Genomic DNA, 23,093 nt, shown 5'->3' with positions numbered 1-23,093 from the left:
CAACCGAGCAACTACTAAACCTAGATCGCAAGCCACAAGTCACCTTTGTGATGAACATGACCAAATCTTGAAAAATAGCAGTCTATCCTTGTCTTTGCACAATATTTTCTCCACCGCTGGGGGCCTTCTTCGGTGTTTGATAGCGACTACCTCAAGGTCCAAATACTAATCTATAGGTCTTTCGGTATTGAGTATTGGTAAAACCTGTAGCAACAGTTGAATATGATGACATTTACGTTGTTTCCGACTGCAAATGTGTCAGCCTGAGGCATCCTTCGAATTCGCCCTGGCTGTAACTTGATGTCGTACAATATCTACCTTCTTTCCTATTTCCGAGATCTCAAGCAAAGCAACTGAAGGAAAAGTAACACGCTATGACATATGTATACTCCTGCTTTGCTGACGCGCAATTTAGATTAATCAAGGTACTGTTCCTGCCCACCCTTGGCAGTAATACAACGTATGACCGCCACAGCCCGCCACTCGATCCTTACATTACCCGGACGTAGAAGTAGACCCTTTCGCAAAGTTCCACGAGCCTTCGAGAAGGATGGCAAGACCAAATGCCGCAACCTGGACTAAGATCCAGAGTAACATCTGACTAAGGGGTGTGTTACTCTCTCTCTCTCATCTGTACCACTTCTTTAAACGAGTCTTTACGATGGTATATAGGCATAGAGGGATAAAATTAACGAGATTTATTCATGGTGCTCCTAATATTCTTGACAAGCTCAAGGTTTGCGAACAGGAAACCCTTGAGTCAAGCCATGCTTATGCTACAGTTTCTATTCCCTACCCTTCCAAAAGGTGAAACACCAGATCACTTCTACCGATGTTTCTTCCCTGCTCGGTGACCAAGTCATCATTATTGTGGTCATTGATGCTCTAAAGGTTTGTGAATGAGTTACTCTAATCTGCATGGTTAGCTTTACGCTTCAAATATGTAGTTGGATGACCAATCTGAGCTCATAAGTTTCTCGCAACCTTTCGCCCTTCAATCAGAAGCAGGAAACTACTTTATTACTAGCGATATCTTTAAATTTGTATATCCTGCTTCTAAATTGGGGGTATTCATGCATATTCTGTTCATTGAGCGCCGCTATCTGGCAAATGTTGGCATTGGGGTGATGCCGTGATATAATTCAATGGATCTAAGAAGTCAAAATAGTAGATCATCCCCCTCTCCTGAACGGATGTGCTTCTGTGTTCAGGACGTACTGATCTAAACTGACTAACTCGGGCTCACTGAACAGCAGATAGAAATACTTCAGCGTCTCCGCCAGCCAAAAGCTCTCCATTGAATCGTTTTTGTTTGGATTCGGATCCATCACGTTTTCCAGTCTCGCATGTGCAATACTGGTTCTTGAGTGTTTCTCTATAGACTCAAACATTCTCCACCCTTTTTCCTGCCATGATGGATCACCCGTGAGACGGTACATAACGAATACAGATTCGATAGCCTCCGGACGGAGTTGATAGGATGAATCATCCACGCGCGTAAATCCGTGGCCCTGACTATTCCAAGTGCAAGAAGTACGGTCAGCGCATTGGTCGACATGGAAGATTTCGGGCATGATTCCGGACGGTGTATTTTCGTAAGCCCAGACACAGCCGTTCGTCAGCTTTATGGCGGTTTCTAGTTCCGCTGGAGACTCGTTAATTTTAGCTCCCAATCCTACCATCCCACCAACGAAACAACCAAGATGTTGGATTGCTGTATCGAGCTTTGCAGAGCCGTTGTTAGCATTGGCATTACCAGAGAACAGTATATCTGGTTCTCCGGGAAGCGAAGGACGGAAGAAAAGATGCCTGCGGAAAGAAGGGAGAGCGATGCGGTACATTTCGAGGTACTGCTGCGCGGTAGGAGAAGATGAAGGTAGTATAAGATGTGTCTTGGGTAGGTATTCATATAGAGAGTCTGCAAAGTATTAGTCAAGTGATGAAGTGCTTGTCCAATGAGTGGGACTTGCCAGCAAATGCACCGAGTGTAAAATCACGATTCGAGAATGACAAGCTGTCTCCCATACAATTGGCAAACGATGGCCAAAGCCCAGGCAAGGCATTGCTATCTTGCGTTTGCGCTAACTGATCTGTGATTTTCTGGATCGCATCTGCATACTTCGCGTCTCCAGTGATCTGGCCAAGCCGGATAAACTCAAGGCTCAAACTTCCAATCTGGGCGACTATCACCCCGTTCTCGCCTTCTATCTTTCCAGGGCCGGCGTTTTCCCACCAATAATAAGGAGTGGGAATCCCACTTTCAGTGTTGAATGCCCCATAAAGGAAGTCTCCCAACTGTTGCGCTTTCCGGAGGAGTATTGGATACTTGTGCCCGCTAATATCCCATGCACCAAGTAGCCCACCCAAGTATCGGATCGTGACTTCGAAAACAGGGACCCGCTCTGCATTCGGCTTTGTAAAATCAATTTGCTCTATGGCGTCAAGTGCATCCTCAAACTCATTCTTTAATCCCATGATCCACAACGTGTCTAGACTATCCACTAATGTCGCCGCCCAGCCAACAAATGGATCTTTGTGCCCACCAGAGACTGGCAAGAGTTCATCGTGTAACCATGCCTTCTTTTTGTATCCGTTCCAAGCATGCTGAAAAGCCCCCTTTACTTGAGCACGCCGTTGTAATCGCACAGACTCGGCAGCTTTGGACTCGCGCTGGAAGGAGGCTTGTATTCGGTATCGATTCTCGTTTGAGTGCGAAACAAAGAGAATAAAGAGTAAAATGGCCGCCGCGATGAAGACAAATCGAATGCGTTTCTGGTTTAGACAGAGAGGAGAGGATGAAGGACGGTTGAGGGAAGTTCTCAGTCGTTCTCCAGCGCGCTGCAACACGTCGACGTGAGGCATTGTAGGGTGGTCTATCTGGTCATGAAGGGCATTGAGGTCATTGGGATGATTAGAAATACTGCGAAATGAGTATTTTAAAAGGAAGAAGGAAAATCTATTCAGCCATTAAGGCGATCAGCGATATCATCGATATTTGACTACATGTCTTCTATTTTCGCGCTGAATGAGGATGCGACGTACGCTAGTAGTTTCAACTTTCTTGCTGAGGCGAGACGAGGCCCAATTACGGGACGGGACGGGACGGGACGGATCCCTGGAGCCCCTACGAGTAACGAAGTACAGATGAAAGAGCCACTTATATTAAGCTTTGTAGCGTGAGACTTACAGATCCAGTGGGGACGAAAAGACCCTCTCGGCGCTAATGACTCGAGAACCCTAGACCCATCCTTAGTACAATGCTGCTTTTATGATCAATCCAGTACTCAGCGTACCGTCCATCTGCCACGACTAATTGTTGAGACTGAATTGTGAGATGAATCTTGTTATAGCGATATCCAATTGAGCGAAGTCCAAAAGTACCAGACCCCATTCGAGGCGAAAACTCTTGAAGCAGGTTTTCGCGTTCTAAAAGCAGCATCATGATACATATTAATTTGTTAGGGCTAGTGAATTCAGCGTGTACATAGGAGATCAAAGATACCTAGGTATTTGCACCTTCGACTGCGCCGGACTAATCCTAGTTTACTATGTATGACTCGGCACACTCAAAGGCTGCTGGTTTTTGAAACCATTCCTGAGAATAAGGGTTGCTTGATCGAGACCTGAGCCATACACTATCTATGCTTTATTATCCAGTCACAGAATCCAAATCACTTCCCCTATCAGATGATTATCGCCCAACCATGTGCACTCTATTTAGCCGCCACCAGGGGGCTATATAAGGAGGTGCGCCAATAAAGATATTTTCGGCGCTAAAAGTGCAGGGAGCTTGGTGCTGATAGGGTTTCAGGGTCCTATAGGTCCAAATACCCCTGTTCCCTATAGTTACTCTTTGTTCAAGTTTATGTAACATCAAACGAACAATCCTAGACGTCTTACCCAATATGGGTAGGATGATACAGTTCCTGAATCGGCCCTCCTCGCTTCGATGTACAGAGTACATCGGTATACGGTGACACCAAAAGTATTGGCTATTGTGGACACTTTGCAGCAGCTGGGCAGAGGCGCTTATTTGTACATGAGCGCTAGACAACGCAGAGCATGGCCTCCCTAAGTAATATGGACATGCTTGTGCCGCTAGAGGCTCTTAACATTTCATCTGACCCCCAGCCCCTTAAATTGTTGACATAGCGGCTTCATCCGGTGATGCTTCCAAGCTTTCGCTCCAGCGCAAGTATCATTCAGTCATTTACAGCATCTCAATTTAATGATCAGCTATCAAGCACTCTTCTTCTTTCCTCTTGGCCTCCTGGCACTGAGTGCCGAGGCGTCAAGGCAATGCTACTTCCCAAACCATAAACTTGCAGTAAATGACACCCCCTGTACTGCAAATTCGGTATCAGTGTGTTGCCAACAAGGCGCTGCCTGCCTAGATGACGGGTAAGCTTCTTTTCTACCATATCGATGTATAGATTCTGATGCTGTGAATGAACCATAGTCTCTGCTACCTTCCATCTGCCTCAGCAGCAGGCGGCTTCATTCGTGGCTCATGCACCGATCAAATCTGGGCTTCGCAAGACTGTCCGCAGTACTGCACAGATGATATTCCCGGTGGTATATTCAATTCTCTGTCAGATGCCGGTGTTGTAGCCTGCGGGGGTACTAAATTCTGCTGTGAATCCGCCAATATTACTACATGCGACTGTCAGACTGGGAACGGGACCTTTTCTCTCGATGGCACCATCTCAATCTTCACAACAATTGGTAGCTCAATGACTACGACCAGCTCCACGAACAGCTCCACGACTAGCTCGTTGACTAGCTCGTCGACCTTGTCCTCCGTGACAAGTTCAGCATCTCCTTCTCCTGCCACTACCTCCATGACAAGCTCGACAATTTCGACCATTGCCGCGAGCACGAGCACAGTATCATCAAACGGGACAAGCGAGGTACTGAAAGTTGGTGTTGGAATTGGGGTACCGCTTGGAATTGCGTTGCTGGTTGTTATTGGCGTATTTCTATGGCGAGGGCGGAGAAAAACGTCGACGTTGCCAAGCCAAGTGGAAAATAGCATGCCAAATCATGACAATAAACCCTCCGCGTGGAATAAGCCATCCCAAGGCGAGACTTATGAATTACCATTTACGGAAAGACCTAGAGGGAATATATATGAATTACCGGTAAGATGATAACAACAAATGCAGTCCTGGAAATAATTTGGATGGTGTTTGTTTATACACGATGGATGGATGAAATTAGATAAAACTGACAACGAGAGCTGTATATAAAGATTTACCACCTACATATGAACGACCCATGTATGAAGACCCATCAATCCAATGTATTGTACTCTAAACTAATGAATCATGAGGACAGAAAATAATGGCAATGAGCATGAATTCTCGGTCCTCTGGGTTCCAACTTTTCTGGTAGTTCCGGCATATAAAGGCATATATTATACTTGTTTTTCACAATCATCTATTCGGCTTTAGTATTCTATAGCTACTGATGCTTAACTCGAGTGCGATTCGGGAGGTTAAGGGATCATGGTCAGAATGCTCACCTCCGATTTTGAAGCACTCAGCCTTGTTATATCTCGAGCCATTCAGAATAACAGGCTCGGTGTTGGATACGATACGCTACTTTAATAGAGTAAAAATTAGGTAGCATTGCATAGCACCGGTTACAAGACGAATACATCAGTTATACTCAGCCTGGGGGTATTAAAACCCGGGTTCAACGGCTGACAGCTTTTTAGTGATGAATACCTAGGTATATATAACACCCATATTCCTCCAATATCCACCTTGAATCCTGCTCTTAAGAGTCAATTTCTCATACATACCTAGGTAGTCCCTTCGCGAGAATACTTCACCAGAAACTGTTCATTTGAATAAAGATGCCTCCTTACACATTAGACATCACTTTTCTTGGCCCAATCGAAGGATGGCCCAGTCCAAAGAAATTCGACCTGCAGACCTTTATCACTTCTTCAGTCAACCGATATGCCGCCTGGCTTCATAAAGAATATGATATTGAGTTCTGTTCCGCGGTGATTCGGTATGGCCCTTCAGATGTTAGCTTTATTATAGCTTCCCGAGCATCATTGCTAACTATTATGAGAAACAATTCTAGTGGCTGTATTCATGGCGGCGATCGTAACACTAGCGATTCTCGAGATCATATCACCGTGAATTTTAAGAACTCATGGCTGAACGAGAGAGGATGCCACCGGCCAGCACATATCGTGGTGGATACTGATAATCAACAAGTGCTCTATGATGCTTCGACGCTGTTTGGAGTACCTCAGGATTAATCACTTGACCCTGAATGAGGATGAATTAAATGACTGAGTCTTGGTGTTTTCAAATCTTGAAACTCGCATTAGTTTCACGACATTTTGGACAATTGTATTTCTGATCATGGCTACATGCAAACTTCAAATGACCATCCTATGTAGTTTCTCAGCTTTACATTCAGTCTAGTTAGCATCCGACTATGTGGAGATCCGTTCTCTTGTAACATTCCAAGCGGTCTATTCACATAGTCAGGGCCCAGAATAACTTGAATGGATATTAAATTATTAGGATTGTATACACAACCGACCGGTCAAAATGTGCAGTTTAAGGAAATGTACACCAAATTCAATGCCGGGTATGTAATCCCTATACATAAAATCATTCAAATCGTCACTAAAATGGCAAAATTAACGTGACGAAAACATGTGCTAGATAAAATATGTTTATTGAAGTGAAAATTTAAGGGTCTTTTTGTGTTGGCTGACAGCCCTCCTCATCTGTGGATTCAGTATCTCGTCAAACGGGAGCCTCAAATGCCATGCAGCAACGACCGTTTTACAACAGTGTTCTTGCCGGTATCAGCTCGTCTGTACTTCCAAGTCGGAAACCCAGGGTTATTGGCTGGCCTCGTCGGTGCTGGGAGAGGAAGGCCCCTGGATGGGGCCCATGACGGTGAGACTGACGACGGCCGTGGTATCGTCATGGAGGGAGTATGGGAGGATGATGGCGATCTGGTTGGAGTAGACGCGCTAGATGTGCAAGAAGTGGAGTTTGTACTAGGTGCGGATGAAGAGTAACTGGTGCTTGTCGAAGAGGCGATTGTTGTTGACTTGGTGGTTGGCGGGCTGGTAGTCGTTAAAGGAGAAGATGTAGCCTCCGTAACCGTTACAGTAACGGTGCTTGTCTTAATGGGCTGGGGCTGTACTATCGAGATTGCTGTTGTAGCGCCAATCGTGGTTGTGGTAGCTGTAGACACGATGTCCGTCTTGGTTATCGTCTGCACAACTATGTCCGTTGTCACCGTTGTCGCTCCGCTACCATTTACATTGACGACTGAATATGTAGCTCTCCTTCGTTCGATGACGGGGGTAAGTTGTTCGGTTTCTGCAATTGGCAATGCCAGCGCTCGGTATAGTAGGTTGATGGTCACTGAGAGAAAGAGAAGTGCTGTAGGGAAATGCATGATTGAGGAGTCTTTCCCACTCGCGACTGAGTAAGGTAAGTTCGTACTTCTCGACTAGATTTCTTAGAATCAGAATTCGTTGCTCATATAAGTCGTCAAATCATCAAAAAGTCATGATGTTATATAGTTCTAAGAGTTGTCATGAAGCATGTCTCATGAGAGAAGTAAAAAGAGGCAAATACTGAAACATCGTGGATAAAAATAAATACCGTACATAAAAAGATGGCGGGCGTGGATCTTATCAGTGTGGGACCGTGGTGGCTGGAAGTTTAATATTCGCCATTCTATTGGCTCATCTTCCAGGAACCATCGCAGTGGGCCCTTCCCAGCCACCTAATTTATGGTTTCAACCAATTAAGTCTACGCAAACAGCCCCACACGAAGTTAGCTGCATACGTATGTCATGTCATCATACATAGTTAACTAGCACAAAGAGCTCTTATCGATAGTCTTCTCAATCCTATCGATGGTATCGTATCCCCTCACCATCTGTGCACAATACGCAGTATGGAATGCAGACTGCAGAGGCTCCATATGAATCAAGTATGAGCAAATGAGATCCTTCAAAAAATAGGCCCTGTCACACAAAACTACTAGATACGATCTACAACTTACAGAACGCATAGCTTGTTGCAGATCATTGGCTTGCTCACATCCATATAGTAAATAAATTAAAAGGCAGCTTAGAACTTTCACCAAGTTGATTTTCTTGGTGAGATTCGACTAACATGTTAAAAATTGGCAATTTAACGTTATTTCATTCTATAGGGAACAATGATACCATACCACGCTGGTCTGTTCCTTCTTTGTTTGCTCTTATCCACCACCTGCGCAGCTTCCTTCCTCCTCTATGCGAACTACCATCTTCACATCCTCCACACCAACAGGCTGACATGATTCATCTGCTCGTTTTATTTTGATTTCGATAAATTGATACAAAATCACACCAAGCCACATCCTCAAACCATCTACATTCCTCGAAATCACTCACAACCACAATGGGCGAGAAAACAGGTGGCCATGCTTCACTTATCCTAAAATGGATCAGCTGATCTCATAACTAACTTTTGTGTAGACCATCTTCCTTTTAAACCCGCCCAAGACAGCAACAGCAATGACAAAGACTTTGATCATCGCTATGAAGCCCTCGTGGCTGCATCAGCAAACATGGCTCTGACCATGCTACATCGTGGCAGATTCCTCGAGGATGAGCTCAGTCGTGCGTTTAATCATGTTCGCACGAGCAATGAGTTCTTGGAAAAGTTTGTGCAGTTGCTTGGGTCGACTGATGAGAATCGAGATGATGGGCAGGGGCGTGCTGGGTCGTGGAAGGAGGTTGCCGAGCGTGTCAAGTCTGCTGTGAAAGGGGCTGGTCAACGTGACGATGATATTGAAGGTGGACAAGATGATTCTGAGAAGGAGGGGTCAATTGTGGTTAAGAATGAGACGGGCGAGTCGGTCGGTGAACCTTCAAATGAGGAGGAATGAACGGTTCAATGGAAGCATACAGCTGCATCTCCAAAGCTGCTGATGATAACTAGGTTGATATCATTCTATTATTGTGTCTTACAGTAGTAGTCAACTAATGAAACATCGCCAAATCCTCCACACGTACCAATCCAGACCCCAAGCCAGCAGCTGCCCAACCTGCACAATGCTGATTAGGATTCCAATTAAGAGCAAGAACATGCTGCTGCTCATCATATATCGTAATAGTCATCACACCATTCACAATCTTGCCACCTTCTGTATTTCGCACCAGACTCAAATTTTCCACTTCCAGGTCATCCGTGAAGCGGCTCGTATTGGGTGTCTCCACATCTTTCCCTACAGCCCATTCGTGTAGGAACCACCTTGCATGATAATATGCTTCCTTGGAGTGCATGAACCTACGAAGCGGATTAAAGCAATATATAGAACCCTCAGTACAACCAACCATAACAGATGGATGCCAGAGACTTCCGCTGGCAATGGTTGTTATCGTGCTCGGGATCTTGCCGATGGATGTAGCAGTATAGAATCGGCGGACGGACAATCCGCGCACAAAGTCATTCTCGTCGCTTGACACAAACGCTTGTAGATGAGGGTAGTAGGAGATCTGCATTGCCCCAAGACGTTGTCTTTGTGTCTCTACTACGTCCTTGACAGCGTCAAGTAGAGAGGTAAGCCTGGTATTTCCGTCCATTGATACAGTTGATATAAGATGTGGGTATTGTGGGTAAGCTGTTTCGATGTTGGTGAGGTACGTTGAGTGAATAGGTATGTAGATATATGGGACAGGTTCGTCTCCCTGTCCGCCTGGCTTTGATGTAGTCTGATATGTTGCGATATTGTATACGGCGACCCACCCGTTCGCGCAGCCAATTGCTATGTCGGTGGGTGATAGCCAAGTCATACAAGCAGAAATTGTTGGCGAGGGTATAGCGGTGAATGCGGCCGATTTAACATGGACTAGCATGCACATCAGTCAGAATGATACAACGTTGATTCAAACTGAATACTTGAAGACTTACGGTACTCCGTGCTTTCCGCATCTCTGCTCACTTTGACATCGAACACCCTTGTTCGACCATCTGAAAAGATACAGGCGAGTAAGCCCAGGTCATGTCTGCTAGCATCAATTTCCTCGTCACGCCGTCTTCGAGCGAACCGACACCAATGGATCTTTCTTATATGCCCAAAATCCGTGCAAAGCACTAGCCGTAGTTTTGGCTTGATTTTCACGTCTATCGTCTTGACCATCCCATCCTTGCGGTTCTCAGCATCAAAAGACCAAATCTGGATAGCTCCTGGATACGGCGGAGAGGCAGAGAAAGCGCGTGAGGCACTTGGTGGCTCAGGCGGATTATGCCCCTTCTCTTGTTCCGGGCTGATTGGCGTTGATACAGCAAGATATTGTGTCAGACCGTCTTGATTGGGAGCCCATCCTAACGCCTGGACTTTGCCGGAGAGGTTCAAGATCCACCCATAATGATTCTTCCGTCTCTGTTCTGTTGGTGTTGCTGGTTCGTTATCATTCACTGGAGAAATTGAAGCTTCCGTTTTCATTTTAGCCCACCCTCTGCCCTTCTTGGGAGCGTCAGAAGCTGTCCCCGTCTTATGCGTTTCATCGCGATATTTCCACGCATCTCCGAAGTTCAATGATTCATGTTGACCTAAATAAGCAGTTGACAAATTCCCGCTTGGTCCGTATATGACTTTGTGGCGAGCTTTGCGTGGCCTGTAAAGGTATGTTTGCTCCGCTCGTTGCTTGTCGATCTTTTCCACTCGCTGTCTCTTTCTAAACGCAGGTCCGTAATTATCGTCGTAATACCAATCCCATGCTTCAGTAGCTTCGCGCTCAAGCTCTTCTGCAGAAACTCCATGTGTCGCTCCAGGGCCGTATTCGTCAGCACTCGGTGCATTCTCCAAAGTGCCTCTCGTAGGAAGGGTAGCATCGGCTCCCAGAGACCACTGTGTCCTAGCTGCTGCTGTTGCAAGAAGGTCGCGGTCATCCGTTCCAAAGGACAACTTGATATGCATTGACTTGCCCACATGTTCGGACGGATTATACGCGCCACGAGTATGTGTGTCAGTTGGCTTGAAGAGAATTGTCCCGTCGTCTCTTCGTTGCCTGGCAGCGTTACTGGTCGGGGTGCGACTACTACGCGCAGCAATCGACAGTCTTGAAAATTTAGCGGCAGGTGTGACTGGTTCTTCAGCAATTGATCCACCGCCACCACCATCGTTCTGGCCTTCATTCTCAAAATCATCATCGGCTGCTTCCTCCATCTTCACAGATTCATCCTCATCTCCAGAAGCTTCAGCAGCAGCAGCAGCAGCTTCTTCTTCGACGAATTCATCATCCGACTCATCTCGTAGTCGCTTCCTTGATTTGTCTTTTGCTTCTTTAGACGAAGAGGGTTTTTCGATATGCTCCCCATCTTCCTCATCTTCTAGTCCGATTGCTTCAAATACATCTTCGGTATAGCTTTTGCGGGTGGTGGCGCGGCGTGTTGATCTTCGAGGTGGCATTGTCGATTGATATTACCAAGAAATTATTTCTATCAAGGAGACATATTTCTGTTTCCTTCTATACATTTGTTGAGCTGCTTTTCAAGAATCAGGTAGATGCATGGAAGAAGATGGTTTGCGAGGGATGATGAATTCGGTTAGCGCATAATATGTCATGAAAATCAAATCTACAGCCAGTGTAACGGTATTTCAACATCTTGTAATATATCGGTAATATACCAGCCAATCACTGCCCACGAATCAGACAACGACCTTCATCAAGACAGACGAAAAGATTTGAAACTCGATTGAGTAACGGCGACTGAAGATGCCAGTATATGATCCCTATGTACAGAGCAATTCTAAAATGCGTTACCGCGGTGCATACCCCATCCCCTTCCTCCACCACCCCCAGACTCCGCGCCTCTGCATAATCAACCCAAACTCCTTCATCGACTCAACCTCCCTCAACCCAACGTCGACAGGCACCCCCTCCCTTCCCTTCCCCCTTCCTCCTCCTCCTTCACAGTCCTCAACGACTAGTTCACCCGGCCGCGCAACCAATTGATAATCCTTATACCGTAATCTCTGCACTGTACTCACCCAAGCAGAAACATCTTCTTCGCGCCGGGCCTCAACGTACATCACACCGGGACAGCCGCCCGTTCGCAGGAGGACATAGCAGTTGTATGTATCTGCAGCTTTTCTGAGAGTTGCTATCTTTTTGCGGGAGGTGATGTGATGTGTGCGGATGAGGGCGTTGAAGAAGTTCATTCATCCAGTGCTTTATAAGATCTTTCTTGGGCTTGTCAATGGGCTTTTTTGTGGTGTAAGGTTCAATACGTAGTGATGGGTAGATGCAAGAATGGATATTCAAATAAAATTGGGCAATGTACTAATTGATTTAAAATGGCTTTCGAAGCTGATTGTTAAACTTGACGGTTGAATGACGCTCATAGAAGTCTCGGCCCGACTTTCTGCCGAGATACACAAGAGGAGATATGACTAGTTTGAACCGAGTCAAATAACGCCAACGAGTACTGTATATTCATTTGATACATGATATAGAAAAAAAAAACCGATATTACACGCCTGACTATAGACTACTGCCTCGCCTCCGTCACAACACCCTCATAATCCCGCGATCGAATATACTCAAGTGTACGCTGGAAATGACGTTTGGGATTTTCGAGACTTGGACTTGCTTCTCCTTCGTTACTTTGTAGGTTGGAATGTATCAGCTCAATCAACCCATTCAAGTACTTTGTCGTCACGGTCTCGTTTTGTTGATCAAAGTAGTAGACGTATCGGTTGAGGATTTCCACAAAGAGTTCCACTGAAACAGCAGTATCCATACAAGCATCTGCAACGCGGAGAGCACGTTGGAGACATTCGAGCACACGTTTCCCGTCGCGATATAGCTGTATAATGTGTTAGCTTTTATAAGTACCGGGTTGTTGAGAATACTTACGGATTTTGGATCTTCTTCTCTCTGCGAATTCTCCACCACCCACCATAGATGACTTGCCAAATAGACGGCCCTGCATTGATCTGGCTTCTTCAACAATTTGCTTCCATGTAAGGCCACTTTGGTGATAAGAGTATCATAATTCTCCTTCGAGAAGCCTCTGGAATTGTGTAGAGCACTGGCGATGATGCAGACAGCTTGGAATTGCGCTCGCGAATCGCTGATAGCGTCCTCGTAGATTGTGAAAGCTTGGGCAAAGAACTCATAGCTAACCTCCTCAAAGCCGGTCTGATCAGCAACTTCACCGCACATTATGAACAGGCGCAAGGACAAGTCTGCGCATCCAGGACTATTGACCCGCTGATAGAGGTTACTAATACACTGGTGCATGAACCGGTGTAATGTTGATGACTGAGACTGCCAGTTGTCGTCGTAATGTTCTCGAGATTTAAGCTGTCGAGCCAAACGCAACGAGACTGTCACAATCGCAGGTGTCGTATACCTGACCCGGTCATTGCCTTCCGCATAAGCCGTTCTGACTGCTTGCAAAAGCTATATATACGTCAGCATAAACTCAAGTTCTAAGATTTGAATAGGAATACCTTGAGTTGTGTATCATTGTCCGGTCCTTTGATGAGGTGCACGAGCCTTGCCAACCATCCTTGTTCCTCGATTGTCTCGTCCGTTTCACCCCGTCGCTGAGGATGTACACCAGGATATCCTGCAGGATGAGGTGCACCCTCTTTGATTAGAACCTTGAGGACCTGAAGAACTCTGTCCAGGTTCTCCGAACTTGTAATAGCAGTCTTGTTTGTGAGAATATTCTTGATAACTTCAGTTGCAACTGCTCTTCGTGTAGGATAAGATTGAGAGGCCAAAAGTGGGATGTAGTGTGGCAATGCAAGACCGGTGAATATTGAAACGTATAGTCGGACTGGTGCGAGTAATAAGTTCAGTAAATTTTGCTGAGCTGGCGCAGAGTGCAAGTCAGCTTGGTCCGCATGCTCGGCGGCTTTTTGAGTTGCATAATTCAGCACTTGGTCAACGTATTCAAGCTTATCTGGATGTATGTTCCTGTACCTCGTGTTAGTTAAAGTTCTGACTGGGGAATGGAACTGGAGAATCCCAGAAAAAACTTACAGAGCAAGATTGATGAGAGACACCAATAAAGCAATTGTGTCTTGGATAGGCAAACCCCTCGACTTGATCAAGTTCACGACTTGCTCGTAGAAAGTCTCATAGAGCTTGGTTTCTGCGGGTGCCTTGACTCCATTCGTGCCTTGCTCTTCAGATGGTTTGCTACTACTTTCCGCTACTGCAGCTGGCTCTTCAGGCGCAGCACCGTTTTCTTGAGTCTGCTCAGCGCTAGCCGTCTCAGCTTTCTTCTCCTCGGCCAACTTGAAGTTCTCCAGCAATTTTGCGACTGCTTCCTCTTCATGTTCCTTCTTCCTCTCAGGGTCGTCTGTTTGCTCCGCATCTTTGATAGCATATGAAGAGAGTCGGTCCATGAGGCCGATGACTATCTTCTTCATATCAACGTAAGGGTTCAGACGAGCGATGCTGGAGAGTAGTAGATCCAGGGTATGAAGATGATATTCGTCGGGGAAGACCTTTGTGATAACTTTCAAGATGTTAATTGACTTCTTGCATGTAGACTTCTGCAATTCTTACCTTCAAGTAAATACTCCTGCGCCAAAACATCCCGACACTGAACAACCTGCTCCAATAAAGGCGGCAAGATGGTGTTCTTGTATGTCTCCAAATCCACCAATTGGCTCAATCTAACAATATTGCTTCCCACCAACAATTCCAACTCTTTTCGTTCCTGCGTTCTCTTCTCGCGCTCCCGAGAATGGCCTTGGTGCTGTAACCGAACCCAAAGCTTATTCATTTCCACGAAATTGGTCAAAACGAAACTAATTGAGTCTTGTATATTTCCCTGTGGACCATCACCTGTTCCCTCAGGTAGATGATCTCTTGCCTGGCCGGATAAGTAATATCTCAGGAACAATCCGCGGACGGGATGTTGGACACCTCGACTCATTTCCATCATATCCTTCATGATCTCCTTGACGGGGGCATCTTCAATTGACATATAGACTGTTCCTACTGTGATCATGAGATACAAACGAGGTATTATGTTGCCGGCATACTGGACGAGTTCGTACAGGTCTGCAAGGTGATTCACCGGGTGGCTTTCACGCAGATAGACGGAGAGATATCGCAATGCATCAAAGACCGCCATGTATAATTCATAGTATTGTTTCGGTCCTAGACTTGAGGTTCGCAATTCCGAGACAAACGTAGATCTGTATTAATCAATTGAATACGTCAGTAAAATTGGTCTCACATCATCAAGTGGTGGAAAGCGGCTGCCTGGGTATCGTTCAGGGTTGGACGGAGCAGAGCACATACGCGCATTTCAGAGCATCCATGAGCTTGCCAGGTGTTTCAAGGCATTTCCGCATCATATGCGACTGTTGTCGTACCACTCCCAAGGCCTCTTCAAGAAGCCGTCCCTGGTCTTCGGCGGGGGTGGGCGTGGTCGACATGTTGGGAGCTTGCGTGCAGTCAGCACAGACGAGTACCGCACCGATGGAAATAGTGAGACAACAACACGATCAACGATTTGCTGGTCGTGATTGATGCAGGTACAACAAAAAGCGCACCAATATTCGCAGAGGAAGAGCAGGAATTGGGGTGTGGAGGTGTTGATTGTATACGTTTGGTTGATTGATCTGGAGTCGGGAAGGAGCGCGAGCTGTTCGCCGCTCAGCCACTCACAAGCAGCCGCGCTAGTCTCCCCACTGTTGTGATGCAATCACTATTTCTCTCTCCACATAACTCGGCACTTTTAACAACAGGATATTCTGTACGAAGTCTAAGGATGACATGAGAATGCAGATGTTACGGAGGCAGCGTTCTTGAAACAACCACCCCTCATTATGCTTCCTTTATTGGCAATTCCGATCAATCGAAATTACCTCTCTCTGGCAGCTACCTACAATACAAAAATACCTGCAGTCTATTGCTCAGACCTGTTTGGGGAGGATAGACGTGATAAAACAGCATCGTAATGGAAAGAACAAGGCATACACTAACAAGTGACGAAGAAAGCACGATCCCACTCGAACAGATGAAAAAGAAGAACTCCGCAAAGCTGATGGCATGATGCTGCGTTAAAAAAGAGACAAAAAGGAGGCTATGATGCATCCAAAAAATACCCTAGAAGAAGGGTAGGGAAGGGGAAATATATGATAAACCTAAAGTAAACACAATAGGATGGATGTTCCGAAACCTAGAGAGATAGAGCAAACGTGAAATATGACGTCTGAATGCCTTCAACGACCAGGCGCGCGCTTGCGAATGCGACGAGAGTAAGGTGTAAGAAGTGGCTGACTAGAAAGTCGTTGGAGATGAGTATTGACGGACACCGGGTGCACCAAAAGGTGCTGGCATGCTGCTAGCAGGGACGGGACTTCCAATATCCCCCGGCACAAAGCTACCACGATGGCTGGATAGAGGGCTGGTGCTGTCTGGTTCGAACTTTACATAACGGTTTCCGGTCTCATCTTCTTTGACGGTGAACGATCCGCCTCCGTTCTGTGAGCTACCTTCTGTATCACAAATGTCCATCATTTCGTTCAGTGTGATGGCTGGATCATTGGGAGACTTCAATTGTTCGACTTGATCGAGAAGACGATTAACTTCATAGAATCCAGGGGCGAACTCCGAGGGACTGCTTGAGCTTAGGTGCTTGATCGCCTGGATGACTGAAAGCCGAATTGCCACAGGTCGAGATGCATGAGTACGATGAGGGCCAGCGGTGCCGAAAGGTCGATTAGGCCAAGAGGGTCCTAATCCAATATTAGTATATGTATATAGAATGAACTCATAACATAGGACATACCAGCTGCTGCGTTCCACGAAGTTGGAAACGGCACGCCAAATGGACTATGAGTTGCCCAGGAGCTGTTTCCCTGTCCAGAAAAACTAGGATGTTTTGCAGCTAGAGGACGAATGTAAGTACAACTTTCATAATAGGGTTGTTGAAAATAAGGATACTCACGGCTTAATGGGTCGGGAAACGGTGGCGCGCCGAAGCTTGCACGAGACAGTCCAAATCCACCAGGAACTGGAGCCCCTGGTAGAGACTGCGACAAATTCGTAGAAAACGGCATATCCGAATTATCAAGCAATGCGCTACTACCCAACTGAGCACTCAAATCATCCATATCTGTCTCGTTTGTTCTTCCATCTCCTTTGTGAGGGCTCGAAGGCCGTTTGATCGGTGTTGGGCGCGAGATCGGGGCATTCATGGGCTGGCCATCGACAGGTGGTCTATCGAACGATCCAGAGGCTTGACGAGAGTGAGCAATAGGTCTGCCAGTCGGTTGAACGGTCGCCATCACTCCAGAGCCAGGTGCTTGACCACTGAACGCCATATTATGGCTTGGGTCTAGAGGAGGGAACCCGCGATTGGGAATTGGCATTGGACGAGTACCACCGATTCCTGGAGGTAGAAGCACTCCATTTGGTGCAGGAAAGCCTCTATACTGGCTACCAATAGGCCCAGAATGAGGGGGATACATTGCCATGTTCTCGCCCATAGGTCGCGTCGCTATTCCAGGCATTCCAGGAGGAGGATGTGCTGACAGACCATTGACAGGTGGATAGCCTGGAGGATGGGATCTACCAGCGCTACTCATTGGTGAAAGTGGTGCTGAAGGCTGAGGATGGTGTAGGATAGGAGGTTGTTGTTGTTGTTGTTGTTGTTGTTGTTGTTGTTGTTGTGAGATGCCGAGTTTGCCTGATGAACTGAGAGGGGTGCTCGACGGCTGCGACAAAGGCAAGCTCTGTGGTGAAATCGAGGAAAGGAGTTCAGGACCGCTTGTGGCTTGAGAACGTGGAGAGGATGCGTGTGATCCTTGCTGCGATGGCTGACGAGGACGAGCAGGAGTCGAAGCTTTGTGGATGATAGGTGTCGCGACTTGAAAGTGAGGGGAACCGGCAACGGGCGCAACTTGGGGACTTTGAAATCCAGGTGGGACAAATCCAGCGCCAGAAGTAGGTTGTGATGCTCGCTTTGGGCCAGCCACGGCTGCCTGTGACGAAGATTGTGATTCACTGCGCTGTTTGCCAGATGGTTCTATGATGCGAGCAGCCTGCTCCTCACGCAGTTTGCGATCCTGTTCCTCTTTGGCCTTTTTATCTCTCAATCTCTTCTCCTTTGCTTCACGTTCTTCTACTTCTTTCCTCTTAGCATCCTCACGCTTCTTTCGTTCCCGTTCCTTCTGCTCCCTTTGTTTGCGCTCAATCTCAGCTTGACGTTCACGCTCTTCCTGGAGGCGTTTCTGTTTTTCGGCTTCCTTGCGCAAACGCTCTTCTTCTTGGGCCTTCTTCTCAGCCTCTTTCTTCTTTCGCAACTCTTCTTTCTTCCGCTTCTGTTCCTCCAATTTCTTTGCTTCCATGGCACGAGCTGCAGCTTCTTCGGCAGCTTTCTCGGCTTCCTTTCGAGCTTTCTCCTCCTCTCGAGCCTGTTTCTGTTGCTTCTTCCTATCCTTCTTCTTTTGCGCCTCGCGAGCTTTCTTTGCTGATCGCTGTTCATTTAGTGTTTGCTCCTCCATCAGTTCCTGGAGTAGCAATTCCTGCCGTTGCTGGGCGACTTTTTCTCGATACGCTGTTAGCACTCGCTGTTCGAACATTCGAGCAGCAAATATTTGAAACATTCGCCGTCCTTCTTCCATGCGTTGTTCCTCGGTCATCGTATCCTTTGCATTTAAATCAGTACTCTTCTTTCCCAGATCACTCAACCATGTGACTAACCATTTCGTCATCCTCATAGTCTTCCTCCTCCTGACTATCATAATCGTCCTCTTCCTCGTCATCATAGTCGTCTTCATCTAAGGGTCCGTGATTATGTCCTGCGTGGTAAGATTGATGTGCGGCTACCATTCCATATTGTGTGTCTTCCTCGCGCTGCATTCGACGCTCGGCTAATTGTTCCATCATGTCTATGAAATGTTTCCCATCGTTCTTGAGGAGGTCATCGGCGACAGTCAAAATGCCGTCTAGCAAAGAGTTAGACTGATCTTAGAGAATCTGGGTTGACAACAAACCTTTTACGGTGAGACTATTCCCGAAGGCAAAAAAATCCGCTCGCTCACCGTGACTGTCATCGTCCAGTTCATCATCGCTGTACGGCTCTTCGTCATCGTCCTCTTCATCATAATCATCTTCCAAGTCGTCTTCGTCTTCAGGTATCTCATGTACTCGGCCATGATGAGAGTGATGATGGTGATGATGGTCATGGTCATGATGATGGTCGTGATCGTGATCGTGGTCATGGTCGTGGTCGTGGTCGTGATCGTGGTAATGATCGTGGTGGTCATGGTGATGATCATGGTAATGATCGTGGTGATCATGGTGGTCATGGACGTGCGAGTGGGAGTGGGAATGCGAATGGGAGTGCGAGTGGTGCGCATGCGAATGCCTGTGCGCATGACGGTTGAGGGCATGAAGATTGCGGTGGTATAGTCGTGGCGGAGGGACGATGGGGGCGCCATTTTCAAAAGCACCCTGATTGTTGTTGGCGTACTGTTCGAGTTCCTCATAGTATGCATCGTACAGTACCTCCAGCTCTTCTTCTATTGCCGTCCGCTTTCGCCCACAAACAGTGCAGCTACACGAATGTTTTTGTTGCTCCTTCATTTTCTTCAGCACAGCATCCTTTTCTACCTTGACCAGGGCCCTGCGTTCGTCTTCGCCAAGCTCAAGCCAGAATTTCTTGATGTTCTCACGCTCCTCTTGAGTGGACGTATTCCATATGCGGTCTTTGGGCTTTTTGACTGTTTGACTACTCGGCAAGGATTGTAGCGGGGGCTGTGATCGACCTGCTGTTGCAGAGGGTGCCGAAAGAGATGTCGAACTTTCCTCAGCCATTTTCTGAGAAGCGGGTGGAGTCTTGGACTTTTTCTTCTTTTTCGATTTGGAGGTCTTTGTCGTTCCGTTTCCATTGGCCATAGGCCCGGAATCGTTTTCTCTGCCGTGGTCAATGTCCTCATCATCGTCAATATCGTCTTGATCATAGACGTCCCCATCGTCAGCATCGGACTGATCCTTGTTGCTGTAGTGCATCTGATCTGATGGATTCGTTGAGTTGTCGGCACTGTGGTCTTGTTGCTCAGCGGCGAGTTTAGCGGCCTGCTTCTGGCGCCTCTTTTGTTTCTTACGATTCACTGTCGGCGCCATGGTGTCTGATTCCGGTCTGCTGCTATTCTCGCTGGCCGAACGATTTAGTTGCGCTGGCACCGAGGCTGCCGCTGTTCGTACAGTTGACGGCTGTTGCGATTTCAAAGGCGCTGGGACGTGGGTGGCAGCTGGTGGTCGGTGAAGGGCGGCAGACATGCCGCTTTCTCTGATATGCAGTTAATCCCGGGTCTTGATGTACATGAAAAAAAGACGCTATCCCTTCCCAAGAAATGTTGTCGGAGCGATGGAGATGCGTTTTCGAGGACGGAAGGTACGTAAGAGAGCGTCGACTGCGGTTGGTTGAGGTGAGGATGTAACAAAGGTTGTCGGTGGTGGAGGGGAAGATTCTCCAAGCCGCGGGCGGGTTGCGGATAGAAGCAGCTGGCCGCGAAAGGGTTGAGGTTAAATTGTGGTGATGAAAGAAAGTCTGCCAAGATCTAATGAAGCAGAAGGCAACGATGTTTGTGAAAGGAGGAAGGAGGAGCCCAGATTGACAGAGCCCTCTCGTGAATGATTCAGAATGGGTAGAAGGACACAGGATGGACAGAGATGAGATCGAATGGAATGGTTTGGTTTGACGCGGGCCCTGACCTTCCTGGCCTTCTGGCTGGTCCAAGTGCCGCCCGCCACTGGGCACAAAAGCGGGCTGCTTTAGACGCCGCAAGCGAGCTTTATCTTAGCTTAGTCTTCTTTGTTCTATGTGGACAGAGCATTGGCTAGATGATTGATTGGATTAAGCCAAGTAGAGAAGTTGAGGTTATTCCAGTTGATGTTTTGCTCATAGTCTATGTGAATATTGATATTAGATGACTTATCTAGCAGTCTTTCATACTAGATGGTCTTGATTTTCACTCTGATACTCAGTCTTCACAGGGCTAACCAACCAGCCAGGTACCTGCCCAACTTCTATAACAAGCCAATGGTGTCCGTGGTCAAGGAATTAACCTTTCGACAAGTGAGGCAATTCGTCGACCTTGACTAAATTCACGATCTGTAAGTTACTTAGAAGATGTTTTTATTGAATGGTAGTATTACATAAGCTATTATTTGGGTGCCTGATTCTGCCTTACTACGAGGAGAATGATATCCAGAACAAAGGAGATCCCCCAAAGTAAACAGCAAAAGCTCTCCAAAAAAAACTCAATTGCACACAATCAGCCCTTCACGCTCCACAATTACCATCAATGGTCTCTTTCAATCGTCCGGATAAAACCCGCCAACCTACCTGAGACATCGCTCTATTTCTCGACGCTGCGGCCGCTCGGATTGGTGAGGCAGCATAGCCCCCCGGTACCCGCCGATGTGAACTTTACAGGGGGCTCAAAAGGCAGAACCCCGAGTGGATTTTGACGCTGTCAACTACATCCACACTACAAGACGATCTACAGCGTTCCTGAATTTCGAGGACATTCAGCTCATCAACGCCATTCGGTGTCTTAGAATCCTCGTCACTTTTCTTGCCGTACCCGCCGTTGTCTCATCGAAGAATCGAAACGATTACTCATTTTGTGTAATACAAACAATCATTCGACAAGGCGCGATTCGTCGTTCAGTCAGCCTTGTGTGAAATGCCATCATAATCGATTGCAATATTTAATCGACAGTCCGAATACTATCACAACTCTCCGGTGCTCTGTGCTACGACTACCTGCCCATCCGAGCTTGCGAATACAACTACTACTCGAGCTGTTTATCATCTCGCCGGGCGTTCACTTACTTGATCCACGTTACTCGAATCGTTTCCTACCATTTACACCATGGCCCAACAACCGACGGATAATGTTATGCGAAGGTACGTTACATGATACAACGTTTGTATTATCTTATGGTCAGGTGCGGCGTGGAGTAGAGGATCTCTTGGACGTTTGTTCGCATATTGAAGGAGGGACAAAGCAACAATATTCGAGTCCGGTGCTGACTCTTCTCGCATAGGAAATTGGTGATTATAGGCGATGGTGCTTGTGGAAAGACAAGTTTATTAAGTGTGTTTACACTTGGTTATTTTCCAACAGTGAGTAGTTCCTGCTTTAATGAATTTCGGTCCATGCTAATCTCTCAAATAGCATTATGTTAGTGGCCTTTCTACTGAATCACCGTACGCTCAGCACTAATCCGGCTAGGTGCCCACCGTGTTTGAAAACTACGTTACCGATTGTCGAGTCGATGGAAGATCAGTGCAGCTAGCATTATGGGACACAGCCGGTCAAGAAGACTACGAACGGCTACGGCCATTAGCATACTCCAAAGCACACGTGCTGCTGATAGGATTCGCCGTCGACACACCAGACTCATTAGACAACGTGAAGACAAAAGTATGTCTTTCTATTTGCAATCGCATTCCATTTGCATGAAACTAACCCGCCGTAGTGGATCGAAGAAGCCAACGAACGATGTCCCGACGTCCCCATCATCCTAGTCGGCTTGAAGAAAGATCTCCGCGATGACCCCGTTGCTATTGAAGAAATGAGGAAGAAGTCACTTCGATTCCTCACACCCAAAGAAGGCAGTGAAACCGCCGCACAGATTGGAGCTCGCAAATATCTTGAATGCTCCTCGTTAACGGGAGAAGGTGTGGACGACGTTTTCGAAGCCGCAACCCGTGCGGCGCTTTTATCCTTTGAGAAGGAGCGTAATGGGTGCTGTGTCATCCTATGATTCCAGTCGTTGCTATATTATTGCTGTTGATCCGATTTGGCTCAAAAGAACTGGATACCATGCCAGATTTGCATTTACGGCGTTTTATCTATTGTGTTCTGTTATATCTGCAGGCGTTTTTTTTTCTTTCTTTTTGTTCAAATTTATTATTCCCTGTCAATCAGCCATTTATCATTATCTCTATCCTTCGCGGTTTTGTACCTGAAAATATTACTTGACTGTCCTGCTGTTGTACGTATTGAATTGAGCAAATATTTTTATCCAAAGGACTTCTTTCTTTGAC

At 46.8% G+C, this 23,093-nt stretch overlaps 10 protein-coding genes across 10 annotated transcripts; 3 read left to right on the top strand and 7 right to left on the bottom strand.

Moving 5' to 3' along the window:
• Positions 1 to 1,172: 1,172 nt before the first annotated feature.
• Positions 1,173 to 3,442, bottom strand: EYB26_000505 (uncharacterized protein; the record flags this gene model as incomplete). Its single annotated transcript, XM_054259821.1, has 5 exons — positions 1,173 to 1,918; positions 1,971 to 2,956; positions 3,043 to 3,124; positions 3,188 to 3,237; positions 3,294 to 3,442. 5 exons carry the CDS (start codon positions 3,440 to 3,442, stop codon positions 1,173 to 1,175), a joined length of 2,013 nt encoding a protein of 670 aa, XP_054115796.1.
• A 1,224-nt stretch (positions 3,443 to 4,666) lies between these two features.
• Positions 4,667 to 5,035, bottom strand: EYB26_000504 (uncharacterized protein; the record flags this gene model as incomplete). Its single annotated transcript, XM_054259820.1, has 1 exon — positions 4,667 to 5,035. One exon carries the CDS (start codon positions 5,033 to 5,035, stop codon positions 4,667 to 4,669), a length of 369 nt encoding a protein of 122 aa, XP_054115795.1.
• Positions 5,036 to 5,860: 825 nt separating this feature from the next.
• Positions 5,861 to 6,277, top strand: EYB26_000503 (uncharacterized protein; the record flags this gene model as incomplete). The annotated part of the gene is made up of 2 exons (XM_054259819.1): positions 5,861 to 6,021; positions 6,085 to 6,277. The coding sequence occupies 2 exons, from the start codon at positions 5,861 to 5,863 to the stop codon at positions 6,275 to 6,277; spliced, it is 354 nt and encodes a 117-aa protein (XP_054115794.1).
• Positions 6,278 to 6,789: 512 nt separating this feature from the next.
• EYB26_000502 (uncharacterized protein) lies at positions 6,790 to 7,443 on the bottom strand (the record flags this gene model as incomplete). The annotated part of the gene is made up of 1 exon (XM_054259818.1): positions 6,790 to 7,443. The coding sequence occupies one exon, from the start codon at positions 7,441 to 7,443 to the stop codon at positions 6,790 to 6,792; it is 654 nt and encodes a 217-aa protein (XP_054115793.1).
• Positions 7,444 to 8,441: 998 nt separating this feature from the next.
• EYB26_000501 (uncharacterized protein) lies at positions 8,442 to 8,931 on the top strand (the record flags this gene model as incomplete). Its single annotated transcript, XM_054259817.1, has 2 exons — positions 8,442 to 8,457; positions 8,519 to 8,931. 2 exons carry the CDS (start codon positions 8,442 to 8,444, stop codon positions 8,929 to 8,931), a joined length of 429 nt encoding a protein of 142 aa, XP_054115792.1.
• A 94-nt stretch (positions 8,932 to 9,025) lies between these two features.
• On the bottom strand, positions 9,026 to 11,457 carry EYB26_000500 (uncharacterized protein; the record flags this gene model as incomplete). The annotated part of the gene is made up of 2 exons (XM_054259816.1): positions 9,026 to 9,894; positions 9,957 to 11,457. 2 exons carry the CDS (start codon positions 11,455 to 11,457, stop codon positions 9,026 to 9,028), a joined length of 2,370 nt encoding a protein of 789 aa, XP_054115791.1.
• A 351-nt stretch (positions 11,458 to 11,808) lies between these two features.
• Positions 11,809 to 12,210, bottom strand: EYB26_000499 (uncharacterized protein; the record flags this gene model as incomplete). The annotated part of the gene is made up of 1 exon (XM_054259815.1): positions 11,809 to 12,210. One exon carries the CDS (start codon positions 12,208 to 12,210, stop codon positions 11,809 to 11,811), a length of 402 nt encoding a protein of 133 aa, XP_054115790.1.
• Positions 12,211 to 12,539: 329 nt separating this feature from the next.
• Positions 12,540 to 15,456, bottom strand: EYB26_000498 (uncharacterized protein; the record flags this gene model as incomplete). The annotated part of the gene is made up of 6 exons (XM_054259814.1): positions 12,540 to 12,857; positions 12,908 to 13,456; positions 13,507 to 13,978; positions 14,045 to 14,525; positions 14,576 to 15,213; positions 15,320 to 15,456. 6 exons carry the CDS (start codon positions 15,454 to 15,456, stop codon positions 12,540 to 12,542), a joined length of 2,595 nt encoding a protein of 864 aa, XP_054115789.1.
• Positions 15,457 to 16,303: 847 nt separating this feature from the next.
• EYB26_000497 (uncharacterized protein) lies at positions 16,304 to 20,311 on the bottom strand (the record flags this gene model as incomplete). The annotated part of the gene is made up of 5 exons (XM_054259813.1): positions 16,304 to 16,761; positions 16,815 to 16,913; positions 16,974 to 18,675; positions 18,731 to 18,975; positions 19,024 to 20,311. 5 exons carry the CDS (start codon positions 20,309 to 20,311, stop codon positions 16,304 to 16,306), a joined length of 3,792 nt encoding a protein of 1,263 aa, XP_054115788.1.
• Positions 20,312 to 21,912: 1,601 nt separating this feature from the next.
• EYB26_000496 (uncharacterized protein) lies at positions 21,913 to 22,810 on the top strand (the record flags this gene model as incomplete). Its single annotated transcript, XM_054259812.1, has 5 exons — positions 21,913 to 21,947; positions 22,088 to 22,166; positions 22,219 to 22,224; positions 22,276 to 22,467; positions 22,523 to 22,810. The coding sequence occupies 5 exons, from the start codon at positions 21,913 to 21,915 to the stop codon at positions 22,808 to 22,810; spliced, it is 600 nt and encodes a 199-aa protein (XP_054115787.1).
• Between the last annotated feature and the right edge of the window lie 283 nt (positions 22,811 to 23,093).

This window comes from Talaromyces marneffei, chromosome 1 (genome assembly GCF_009556855.1).
Source record: "Talaromyces marneffei chromosome 1, complete sequence".
In the NCBI taxonomy this organism is placed as follows: domain Eukaryota; kingdom Fungi; phylum Ascomycota; class Eurotiomycetes; order Eurotiales; family Trichocomaceae; genus Talaromyces; species Talaromyces marneffei.
This window is presented reverse-complemented; position numbering and strand designations above follow the sequence as displayed.